The sequence below is a fragment of the Carassius carassius genome, chromosome 41, assembly GCF_963082965.1.
Source record: "Carassius carassius chromosome 41, fCarCar2.1, whole genome shotgun sequence".
Taxonomy (NCBI): Eukaryota; Metazoa; Chordata; class Actinopteri; order Cypriniformes; family Cyprinidae; genus Carassius; species Carassius carassius.
This window is the reverse complement of record NC_081795.1, coordinates 18,519,624-18,533,276: the sequence shown is the minus strand read 5'-3', so window position 1 is coordinate 18,533,276 and position 13,653 is coordinate 18,519,624. Positions and strand designations below refer to the sequence as shown.

Sequence of the window (13,653 nt, the reverse complement as noted above, 5' to 3'; positions counted from 1 at the left end):
GTTTACCAAGTAATTTTGGAGCACTTCATGCTTCCTTTTGCTGACCAGCTTTTTGAAGATCCTGATTTCATTTTCCAGCAGGATTTGGCACCTTCCCACACTGTCAAAAGCACCAAAAGTTGGTTAAATGACCATGGTGTTGGTGTGCTTGACTGGTCAGCAAACTCACCAGGCTTGAACCTGTAGAGAATCTATGGGGTATTGTCAAGAGGAAGATGAGAAACAAGAGACCAAACAATGCAGATGAGCTGAAGGCCACGGTCAAAGAAACCTGGGCTTTCAGACCACCTCAGCAGTGCCACAAACTGATCACCTTCATGCCACGCTGAATTGAGGCAGTAATTAAAGCAAAAGGGGCCCCTACCAAGTACTGAGTACATGTACAGTAAATTAGCATACTTTCCAGAAGGCCAACAATTCACTAAATGTTTTTATTTTTATTTTCCTTTTTTGGTTTTATGAAGAATTCTAAATTGTTGAGATAGTGAATTTTGGTGGGTTTTTGTTAAATGTGAGCCAAAATCTTCAGTCTATGTGAATTTATTGAATTTAATACGAGTTTCACAATTTGAGTTGAATTACTGAAATATTGTGAAGCACGTGTGTGTGTGTGTGTGTGTGTGTGTGTGTGTGTGTGTGTGTGTGTGTGTGTGTGTGTGTGTGTGTGTGTGTGTGTATATATTTATTTAAAAACATTTTAATCTAACATTTTATTGCTATGTAATAGCTCAAAATGATTGTTAATATACAAAGCAAATATATACAGAAATAAATTTCAATATTTATTTTTCATGCTTTGATACATTACATATATTTGAGAGACTCAGTTATTGATTTCACATATATTTTTTTTGTTTCCACTATTCATACTTTGATGAACAATCAGTTCAGCATCACCTGCATGTCAATCGTTTACCAGCATCTCACACTAAATTATTTTCATAGTCATTTAAAAAAAAAGGAAACATTTCATTACCTTCCAAACATTTGCTTAATAGTTTTTTTTCTCAAATTGATGCATTTAATTATATTCTGCTGGATGTGTAAGTGTATCATTTTTAGTTTTTGCCCTCAATTTCGGTGTCCACGCTCCATAAATCAGTATACAGCTGAAGTTTCTTGCTCTGCTTCAGTCAAGAAGCACTTGAAAAGCAGGGACGAGATAAGAGACAGGTGTGTGTGAGAGTTTAGTCTAGTGAGCGTATTCACCAGAGACCCTTGAACATGGATTTGAGGGGGAGAAAGAGGCAGTGGATTGTTTTGGAGTGTTCTTGTTTTACAAGGTTACACAATGTGCCCATCTTCAGAAGGTCATCATAAGGTTCCGACATCTCCCCGAGGCTTGTGAACCGAGCTTGTTTTGCGCATGATGTGAACTGATCCGTCAACCCGTTGTGGAGCGTAGTGCCCAAAAGCTCTTCTGATTCTTCATTGAAACTCTGGACCTCACAAACCCGCTGTGGGGAAACAATTCACCATTCCACAAGATACTGTTCAAGGCAGAATTCCTCTTTAAGTCTATTTCTCGTACATCTTCAATTTGTTTAGCGGCCCCGTACCTTTCGTTCACTTTCAAAATTCTCTTTCATGCTGATCACAAAGAGAAGTTCTAATGATTTGCTGCCATTGAAGCAGAAAGCGGCTCGGCACAATGAGAATTATAAACCACATGTGCCATCAAGGCCTTCAAGCACCTGCTATAGGACTCCTGCCAGCCTTTCCACAGCTCTTACAGCAAGCCTTGAAATGTTATCATTTTCAAAAAGTGGTTTTTGAATATTTTACAGTCAGTTTGGAATAAAGAATAAAGTTCCACACTAAATTGTGTTTTGACACTTAAATGTCATCACATTATGTAACAAAATATCAATTTGAGGCATCAGAGCCTCCCAGAGTATCCGCAAATGTAGTTCATCTTCATCACATTATAAGAAAGATTCAGTGTTTCTCAACCACAGTGTCCTAAAGAAATGATTCAAGAAAAACATCTACGCTTTGCACCAAATTCCTCATCAAAATTTCCTTTGACTCTGCTTTTCATGGAAATCAGTTGTGCATTGTTAATTGCGTCAGGCAAATGGACTGAATGGTAAAAATAAAGCACATCTATAATGAGCTTAATTTTGCACGGAAAGGAGACACTTTAGTGCTGAAAAAAATGACAATTTAAATACGGCGTAATGCCATTTTATCACGTTTATCACAAGAGGCATGTTTCAGAAAGTATGTTTTGAATATGTTAACTCTGAAATGATGGAAACTCTGGGTTTTCCGTTTCAGAATGGGAGGTATGTCAAACCCGAGAAACTGAAGAAATCAAGGAAAGTGTGCCTTGCTCTCACGCTGTCTATGAAAATATTTGTTGTTTCTTTGGCAAAAACTGCAGGTCAATGATGTAGCAATTGGTTTAAATCAAGCTGTATTTACAGCATTTTCGATCCTTCAAGATTCAAGTTTTTTATTCTTCACATACACAATTATATAGAGCATATATAACCAGCAGTGAAATGTGAGTCAGGTCCACTCCATGGACAGAGCAATTATTAAAGAATACAACACAGATGAAAATATACATAAATATAGCTAGGGCTGCTCCGATCATGATCGGCCGATCGTTATGCACATCTCGTCAGTAAAGCTGGTTCTCTAATCAGCGGTAAATTCCCTCAGGTACTTGATTTCACATAGAGCAGCTTTTACTACACAGAGCCATTGTTAACTGAGAAGCTGCACAAATCCACGTTCATTTTCAGCGTTTATTTGCGCATCTTCATCAGTGTGCGCAGGAACGCGCTGAAGCCATCTAAAGTGGATTCAATAATTTTCCTCCACAAAAATTTTTTAACAAAATACTCACACAAGGGGTTGATCCTTTTTCCAACTCAGTGATTCTGTTTTTATTTTATTTTATTTTTTCAGACATGTTGGTGTTATGTCTTTCACTTTGATGCTAATAAGATGCTTGGAGTAAATAACAGCTGGATAAATAAAATTATAGTTTTTTTGTTATTTTAGTATGATTTGTGTACTATTACAGTACTAATTCATATTTTAGCTTTTTATTATATATATTTTAGTGTATGTACCTGTATGTGTGTATATATATATATATATATATATATATATATATATATACATATACATATATACATATATATATATATACATAATATATATATAATATATATATACAGTACAAACCAAAAGTTTGGAAACATTACTATTTTTAATGTTTTCGAAAGAAGTTTCTTCTGCTCATCAAGCCTGCATTTATTTGATCAAAAATACAGAAAAAACAGTAATATTGTGAAATATTATTACAACTTAAAATAATAGTTTTCTATTTGAATATACTTAAAAAAAAAAAAAAAAAAAAAAAAATTATTCCTGTGATACAAAGCTGAATTTTCAGCATCATTACTCCAGCCTTCAGTGTCACATGTAACATCCAGTCTATCACATATATATATATATATAGTATAATTTATTTTGCTTTTTTTTAATATGGCGACGCTTCACAAAAAGGTTCCTTTTGTAAAATATATTTAGTGCATTAAATAATGAGTAATACGTTTGTTAAAGTATTTATTAATCTTCGTAACATTAGTTAATAAAAATGCAACTGTTCATTGTTAGTTCATGTTAGCTCAGGTCCATTATATAACATTAATAAATACAACTTTTGATTGTAATCATGTGGTAGTAAATGTTGGAATCAACTTAAGATAAATGCTTTAGAAGTATTTCTCATTTTTAGTTTAATTAATGTAGTTAACTAATGTTAACAAATGGCAAAGTGTTGCCTTAAATACTTTTACATAATTTAAATAATACTTAATGACTTGAATAATAGGCTTTTACCCCTTCATTATAATATCAGGCCATTGTGTCACCTTAGCATTTGTCTCTTTATGCCTTCAGAAATCATAATGAGTCATGAAACAGAATATTCAAGTGCTGTGTGAATTCCATTTTAATGCATTTTTGAATAAATGAATAGTTATGCATTATGTCACTGACCCAGCAGTATGCATCCTGTTTTTAATCCAAGTGCAATTCATATCAATGGTATCTCAATTAAATTTGAGTCCAAACCTTTGATCCTCATTACATATTCTTAAATGCACGTTTAATCAAACACATATCTATTCAAAAGCCAGAATCTTATTTAAATGATCATATTTTATTAATGAGCTTCATATTGCATTGGTTGCAATCATCAGCATGTGTGTGGCGTGCCATAATAATGACATTAGAGACCTCTGCTGTTCTTTGTTATTCTGCTATTTGTCACCATTATTGAGCATGTTTACGTGCACACCAGTAAACTAATAACTCACAAATATCAGCTTATTAAAATAACCAGGTTTTCCCATTTAGGCCTACATGTACATCAGTAACCTGACAAAGCTGTGTATGTGCATGACTTCATGACTTCAAAATTAGGTTATTTATCTTAGGTGACATTAAAATATAATGATTTGCATAACTGACACTGATTATTCCATGTATTATTATGTTTGTCAGTTGTGATGTTAAATAAAGCTTGCAATGACAGCATGAAATATTATCCTCTAAGGCAGTTACATAGCAGCGTTTTGACTCAACCACTTCTACTTCTGCTGCACAAGATGAGAACACTTTTATAATTTTCTGAGTCATGAAAGAGTCTGCTTTTGTGATATATTTCCTTCTTTCTTTACTTAGAAACTTTTGCTCTGTCTAGATGCGCTTAACTGTGCACTATTGTTCGTTCCGGTCACGTATCACACATGCGCACTTCAGTAAGCCGACGGTTATTACGTTTACATACCGCGCAAAAAACTACCTGTGTCTACCGGTTTGCTAATGCCGTTTATTAGCTTACTCCGATAAAAGAAAACGGGTTACCGCGTTTACATGACCATGTGCATTTTCGGCTTAATAAACATCAGCTTAAAAAAGTGCATGTAAACGCACATTGTTTTATGCAGCTCTGGAAAGTTGTTGACACCACGCGACAGTAGTTTTTATCTAGACAGGTGCGTTGATTCACTCTGGCTCTGTTTCTTACCAGCAGCACTGCGGTTCTGTCTCTCCCCGCCGAGTCTCATTAATTAGTCACCGATATGGTTGTCAGTGTTACGGCATGGCCTCCGTGCCGCTGCACCAGCGGAGGAATTCATAGCGAGCAAACATGTTCTGAGATATTGTCTTTGGGTGAGGGATGAGATATAGAGATGTGAGTCCTGAAGGAAGCTTTCTTACAGAGGAGCAGCAGACATGGGGCAGGGATTCACAACTGCAATGTGAACATACATATCCTCCATTCCTGTAGAGGTTTGCTGCAGGAGAAACATGGTTCTGTGAAGTAGAATGGATGGGGATGGAAAGGTTAGATCATGTGTTGGGCCCACTAACAATGTAAAAAAAAAAAAAGGTTTTCGAAGTTCTGAATGAACCAAAGATCATTGGAATATGTTTTATAAGAATATACTAATAGTATACTTTAAAATGCAATGTCTCTTTATTTTATTTATTAATTTTAGTTTTGTTACAAATTTTGTATTTTCATCAGGATATCATTTATTTGAAAGTATCACACAGAGGACCACTAGAGAACATTATGTTAAAAATATAAAAGATGTTTAAGTCTTTAAAATTTTAAATAATATAAGGTTAGTTCAGGTTGTAAAATGTCATGACTCCCCAAAAACTTGATAAAATGGTATTAATAATTTGTGATGTGTTAAAAAAAAAAAAAACCTTGAACACAAATTTCAAAACATTTTTGAAAATATTTAACATGTGCACACTTCCAAGTATTCATATAAGGGGGAAAAAAATCTCATTTTTCCTAGGTTACACCAAATTAGATGTATAATTTAAGTCTTGGAAAAGTTTTGAAAAACCATAAGAAACCAATTTAAATTTCTACAAAAAAAATATTTCTAGATACTTTTCTTCTTTTTTCTTGACCTCTACCATTACCCCATTTAGTGTTGTCAAAATCATTCAGTGCATGTAAACTTTTCACATATATCTGATGTATACTGACACGAGAGCAGCATTTTACATTTCAGCTCAGACTGTTAATCGTAGAATACTTTTAAAACCTTTTCATTTTAATGTACAGCTCAATTGGGCCAAGTCTTATTTTGCTATATTTAAAGGGAAAGTTCACCCAAAAATGAAAATTCTGTCATTAATCACCCCCTTATGTCATTCCAAACCTTTAAGACCTTCGTTCATCTTCGAAACACAAATTAAGATATTTTTTATGAAATCCAAGAGCTTTCTGACCCTGCATAGACATATAATAAATAGCGCATGTGACATCAGTGGTTCAACCCTAATGTTATGAAGCTACGGGAAAACTTTTTGTGTGTAAAGAAAACAAAAAATAATGACTTTTTTCAACAATGATTTCACGAGATTACCACAGTCTATGCGTGTGGTGCTGCCGATGCAAGATGTGCTGAGCAAAGAAAGACAATGCTTTACATAAAACTTAGTCTTCGTAAGCATGTCTCAACTTTTCAACAGAGTGGATGACTTGCAATTTTTTGCACAAATAATGTTTCAAAGACATTGGCCTTACTTATTCGAACTCTTTATTGAATATGCGAACAATGTACTAAGAGAGATGGACGTTCCCACGTCAGAAAGCCGGCTCCTGCATCAGCAGCTTCACATATATGCATCGCGGTACTGTAGTGAACGTGCGTCAAAGAAGAAATAGTTGAATAAAGTCATTATTTTTTATTTCTTTGCACACAAAAATTATTCTTGGAACTTCATTAAATTGCGGTTGGACTACTGATGTCGCATGGACGATTTTAACAATGTCCTTACTACCTTTCTGGACCTTGAATGTGGTAGTTGCATTGCTGTCTATGCAGGGTCAGAAAGCTCTCGGATTTCATCAAAAATATCTCAATTTGTGTTCTGAAGATGAATGAAGGTCTTACAGGTTTGAAACGACATGAAGGTGAAGAATTTTCACTATCCCTTTAAGTTCCATTTACATGGAATAGTGTTTTCTCTTTCCCATTTTGTTCTTTCTGCTTTTATTTTTATTTTTTTTATTGTTTGTTTTTATTGAATTGAAGATAATGAATTCAATCACAGAAATTGCATCTCCGTGTACATTTATTAAATATTTAGCCTTTTGTTTAGTTTTTTTTTTTAATTACCAGCCATCCTGCATATTTCTGTGAATCCATGAATGTAAAAATAATAACTGGTCTAACTTGGGCACGGAAACATTTTCACATTCCACAGTACTTTAGACATTTACACTTTTTTTATACTATGCATTGTTTCAGAATGTGCTACACTGCCTCAAACAAATGCTGAGTCCCTTTGATCTCATTCTGTCTTTGGCTGTTCCACTCTCTTAGGTTTACATTCCCTGCAGAACCGCTATTGTTCTGGTCAACGAGGAAATCGATTAGTGCTACTGAAACACAATCAGCGATTCACCGCGAGATGGAAACCCAGCACACTTGTGACTCAACATACCTCCATTCACACACGTTTGCCATCATCCTTTAGAAAGCCCACATTTTCCCGTGAATCGCCACCAAACTGAATTGAGTACAAGATGTTATGAATACCTTCTACCCCATTTCTCTACAAGTCATCGTTCACACATTATTGATTATCAAGAATTAGTTTCCCAATATCCCACTGCCCAACTTGTTTGAAATGGTTAGATCATTGCCAGATTTTTCTGCCTGATCCAAAATGGATCTTAATTACTACTGAAATTGCTATTTAAAAATGTTGAGGTAAATAATCACTTTGACTGTGGTCAGTATTATAAGCAATACTAGTCAGCACTGTATTTATGATAATGTAATCGTGAAAAGTAAATCTTTCTGCTAGTTCAATTGATACAAGCATTTTCTGACATGCTGTGTCAGTGCTTTTAACTTACGTATAAATATTAATGTGCACTATGTATTCATTTGTCCAAGTAAAAAAAATAATAAAAATAATCGTTTGAGAACATTTTATTGATTATATGTCAGTTCACTGCTGAGCTCGTCAACAAAGTTGAATTATATATTTTTAATGCATGAACTCTGTGTAAAGTCATAAAATCGAAAGTATATATATATATATATATTTTATATATATCTTTTTTTTTTCCTGACAGGCTGGTTTGCAGTGCCTTTAAAAATGTCATTCATAGCCAGGTTTTGATGAATATTAATTTTACCAAATAAGAAATGATTTTGATTAATTTATACCTATAAAGCTGAGATAATATAGCTTGTGCTAATACTAAATATCAATTAATTTTCAGTTAAAGACAGTCGTGTTGTTTCACTGTCCAGCATTTTACTTTTGAAACATCTTTTATGATGTGTTTTCTTCTTTCTCTTCAACAATAACAGATTTGTGTAGCCCTGTTTGAGATCCAGAGTCTGTGTGTTAAAAAATATATATCAAAATTATTATAATCCTGAAGCTGCTCTCTTCAAGACATCATTGGACACACTTGTTGCTCATTTTCTCCTGTCTTCTTGTTTTGTGGTTAAAAGAACTATAAATTTCCCCTCAATTAACTTGATGCTTACATAGATATACAGTATTCGGTAGCATAATCTGTCATACTGAGAAACGGCTTTCCAGAAACCATCTTGAATGAAGGTTTAACATCGCTGCTTATTTTTGTTATAATAAAAATATCGTAGCTAATTAGAAGGTTTTATTTAACTGAAGCTAAAAGCTTTGAAACAGATTCATAAGTTTGGATGGTCCTTGTGATGGTCAACAAATATTTGTGTGTAAAGTTAAACACTGTGCCATTTGTGTGTGGAAGCCGTACTAAAATGAAATAAACTACTTCTGGAAGCAAGACTTTGCTTGTTCTTTGCTTTCGAAGGAAAATGCAGTCCCTGATTTATATGTGACCCTGGACCACAAAACCTTAAGTCGGTGGGGTATATCTTTAGCAATAGCTAAAAAAAAAAAAAAAAAAAATTGTATGGGTCAAAATTATTGATTTTTCTTCTATGCCAAAAATCATTATGGTATTAAGTAAAGATCATATTCCATGACGATATTTTCTAAATTTCCTACTGTAAATATATCAAAACGTAATTTTTGATTAGTAATACGCATTGCTAAGAAGTCATTTGGACAACTTCAAACTTGATTTTCTCAGTATTTTGATTTTTTTGCAATCTCAGATTCCAGATTTTCAAATGGTTGTATGTCGGCCAAATATTGTCAGATCTTAACAAACCATACATCAATGGAAAACTTATATAAATTGCAATTTCAAAAAAATGTACACCTATGACTGGTTTTGTGGTCCAGGGTCACACACACACACATACATACATATATATATATATATATATATATATATATATATATATATATATTGATACTAAAAATCATATGTTTTCGTACAATCCAGATCTTATGAATTCATCCAAAATCACCACACCTCATTAAGTGATAACCTTTTCCTGTGAGATTGAGCTGAACAAACATAATACTCCACAGGTGCCATGCAGTAATATATGATGAAGTGTGTCTCATTGCAGTTTTACTATATCGTAGATTTTATCATGATTGAATGGCTGTATTGGCCAATCAGAAGCGAGGACCAGAACTATTCCTTTGATTATGAGATGTAAGCAAACTCCTAGTGCTTCTAAGGTAGATATTTTCCTTTTAGTCAAGATGTGTGTGCTTTCATTGATCTCAGGCATATTTGCATTGTAGAGTTGTCGGGCTTAATGCAGTGAGTTTATATAGAGATGTTTGAAAAGGCTTTGATGGTGACTTTGATGGAGATTAATAGATTAAGACTTTAAAGTGCTCGAAAAAACAGACAACAAACCACATCCTCACACACTGATATACTTACTCAAGGCCCTTGAGCATACTCTATTAAAGTGTTCTGTAACTCACCAGTGCAGGTTTATTTTAATAATTTTTCTTGTGGTAATCTATAGAAACCTGTTTCTGCCTCGAGTGAAAAGGAATCGTGAGAAAAAGTTGCAGTTGGAAGAAATAGTCACAAATCACAATATATGAAATTACATTACAAGATATGCTCACATCGTGAGATATAAACACCCAGTTATGAGAAATAAAATAAAAAGTTGCAGTTGTAAAGTCACTTTCTAAAATATTGTCACAATGGGAAATAATAAACCGCAATGGCTAATGTGAGAAGTTGCAAATGTGAGATACAGTGACAATGCAAAATGTAAAGTCACACTATATAAGAAAACTAAATTATGAGATATATAGTCACACTAAGAGATATAAAGCCACAACGTGAGATTAAAAAGTCTCAATTATGAAATATAAAACTGCTATTAGGGGAAACAAAGTCACTGTTGTGGAATATAGTCACACTGAGAGACAAAAGTTTTCAGTTGCAAGAAACAAACAGAGTTGCAAAGATATATAATAGCAAATATGAGAAACAAAGTAGATAATTTTGCAGTTCTAAGATATAAAGTCACAATGTAAATTCACTCTATATATGAAGTCTAAATTATGAAATATAAAGTCACATTCAGAGATATAGAGCCACACCATGAAATAAAAATATCAACTGAGAAACAAAGTCAATTACGTTATATAAAACTTAGCAAATTTTGAAAAAGTTGCATTTTAAGATATAAAGTAACACTGAGATTAAAAAAAAAGTCTCAATTATGAGAAACACAAAAATCAATGTGAAATACAAAAAATAAATGAATGAAGTGCAAATGTAAGAAACAAAGTAACATTTTAATTCAAAGTCTTACGGAGAAAAGTCAACTGCAAGAAACAAACTCCATTGTAATCAGAGTATAATACCAGCAGTAAAGCCGTTTGATCACTTTCTGTTGCAAAGGGCCTTTTTTATAAACTGACCCATATGGTCAGTTTGATATTTTTTTAACATACATATTCCAAACCCATCAGTTCAACAGAAGTTCTGATCACCTCATTTACATTTATGTAACACCAAAAGGGCTTAAAATCACTCGCTGTAATGCTAAAAGCTTTGAGAGGGCCACTTCGCATAAATATCTGCCTCTTCCACAAGGACCATTGTGAATTTGAAGGAGGACGCTGTGCTTAATCGTACCTTTCATCCTGACCAATGGCATTTTCATTAGAGTTCTTGAATTGAATGTGTTAATATAAACGGGGGGCGCTTTGTTTCGCTCGTCATTTTAGCTAATCAAGTCTGCTGTTCGTCATTAATCACCTCTGTGACTGTGTAGAAATCAAGAGGAAGCTGTGACCTCAGACTCCCCTGCAAGGTCACTGATATGTGGACAATGGCTTCTTTTATGCTTATTATTCTTCCTCCTTTTTTTGCTCTCCTTCATCTGCTCCTCCGTCTCAACTTACCGATGCACCATGTAAATCATCCTCGTTCAGACACTTTTGTGATATATGTTTTCCCTTTAATGTAGTACTGAAGAATGTCACCTCATGGGTCGGATAAACTTGCATTATCTCACTGATGAGTCAGCCAATAATGGCAGTATAATGAACTTTCACTTGGGTTTTGTCAGAGCTCCTGTTCCCTGTTGGTTGCAAAGGGATCAAGTGTTGTTCAGATGTTCCAAATATCCCATGAGGGACACTGGCTGTGGTTTGTCCTCATGTTCATGAAGGTAACAGTGAATAACGCACACTTCTGTCACTGCTTACTGATGTTTGTGGAGTAATGCTTCCATCTAATGGTAGGAGTATCTCAGTGCACTACTGTCTACTGTTTTTAGAAGATATTATTCCATTTCTGACATCATCCATCTCTATCAGTGCAACTTATGTCACATCTTATTTGAAAAAGCTTTGTTTTCATTGAAAAACATGTCATCTCAGTGTGGACAGAATGCCAAAACGATGCAGTTGGTGCTTCATTTTATAAACCCTGTGGCAATAGACTCATTTGAGATGTGCCTCGTCTTGAAAGTAGCCGAGAGTAGACGGCTGCAGGGATGGAAGTAAGTGCAGTCAAGACTGACAGTTCTGACATCTCGTGGCAGATCAGACACTACGAGATCAAATATCCCATGATTCATGCTTATGTACTTTATTGCTAATAAACTGAATGTAGCTTACATTCTGTTGCTTTTATATGAAAATAAATATGATGCACGTCACACACAAAGTACCAGTTACTTAATTTCTCCTAACAATGTGGTCCTTTCTATTATTATTAGTGTGATAAAGGCACATGATTTATGTATATTTCAAATTATATCCCACATAGAGATTGCACCTTCATAGTGTTTGGGAACATACAAACATAATTTAAACACATAATAACATTATATCTGCTATAAAAACAGAAACAAAACAAAAAGCAATCATTTTAGAAGAGAGTGCAACATCATGGTTTAAACCAATCAGCATGAAGTTATGTCATCAGCATCATGCTATTGGCAAGATTTTCCAGCATGACATCAGAGCAAGTCTGATATCACTCAGACACATTTCTAACCGACATGCACCCTGTGGCGATTGGTTCTGCACACACTTTGCTCATCTCAAATCAGTCTAATGGGTCTGATTGTTGAATTCAGTAATTAAGAAGTGTGTCCCAGTAGATTTGTTCATATAGCAGGTTGAGGAGTAGCTGCAGCCCGGAGCAATGGGCATGGCGAAAGGTGAATCAGTACACCAGAAACTACTCTTAATCCAGCTCTAACCCTTCCCCCACACCCTGACTGACAGCTTTGTTGACCAATCATGAATAACTTTTTCTACCTTTTGCCACACCCATTGCTCCAGCCTGCAGTAATCCCTACTTGAAGGTAAACAGCAGCCACGCCCCCAAATTCTCACTGCATGAGAATGTGTTGAAAAATGTTAAATCCAATATTGTGCAACTCCTTTGAGCAAATTGTCACCAATAAGAATACTGTAGTGTAAGCTTTTAGATTACCAAACTGATATACAATGTAATATCCATCCAGTGTGTTATCAAAAGGTGTGATCAATGCACCGAGCATCAGAGGGCAAGACAATTTCATTTAAATTACATTAAAATGAATACTGACACTTTTAAAATGACAAAAAGATGACAAAAAAAGTTTCTGACCTGAAACTGGTTCAGTATTCCACAACTTTTGATGTTAGAAATTCTATTCAGGAGCTCCACATTTAAAACAGTGCTGAGTGTGTGCTTGAATGAATCAACGGACCTGGCCCAATATGGACATTTGCATTCTTTGCACTTGACCACTTGTTTACTTACAGCACTCTCTTTCACCTTCAATATCCACAACTGAGGTGCCTTGAGCAAGACACCTAGAACCCCAATTGCGCTGCAGCAAATATGGCTGGCCACGGCTCCAGGGTGTGTGCTAAATAACACCGCACTTGGTTTGGTTAAATCCAGAGCTAACATTCTAAAGAGGTTACCATACTTAGCTTACACATCACATTCATAATGACAGTCACTTGTTGTCACATATCAATATATCTTGAAGAAAAAGTCATTGAAAAATCCCCACTATTTCACTCTGTGTAGCCCAGTTCTGTTTTAAGATGTTCTGTTTTTTGAAAGTATTCTCTAGGATCTCTCTCAGAACAGACTTCTGGAAAAGTCCTTAGTTGTTTACAACAAAGGAACCCTTTGTTATTGGTGAGTCAGCCAACAGATGTTTCTGAGTTTGGATAAGGTGCATG

At 34.7% G+C, this 13,653-nt stretch overlaps 1 protein-coding gene across 1 annotated transcript in view; it reads left to right on the top strand.

Annotated features, from left to right (window-relative positions):
* gbe1b (glucan (1,4-alpha-), branching enzyme 1b) overlaps positions 1–8,850 on the top strand; it is a 174,252-nt gene extending 165,402 nt beyond the window's left edge. Inside the window, exon 16 of the mRNA XM_059533431.1 lies at positions 7,383–8,850. Coding sequence (XP_059389414.1) covers positions 7,383–7,436 — 54 coding nt within the window. The 3' untranslated portion in view covers positions 7,437–8,850. The remainder of the gene's footprint in view (positions 1–7,382) is intronic.
* Positions 8,851–13,653: the final 4,803 nt, after the last annotated feature.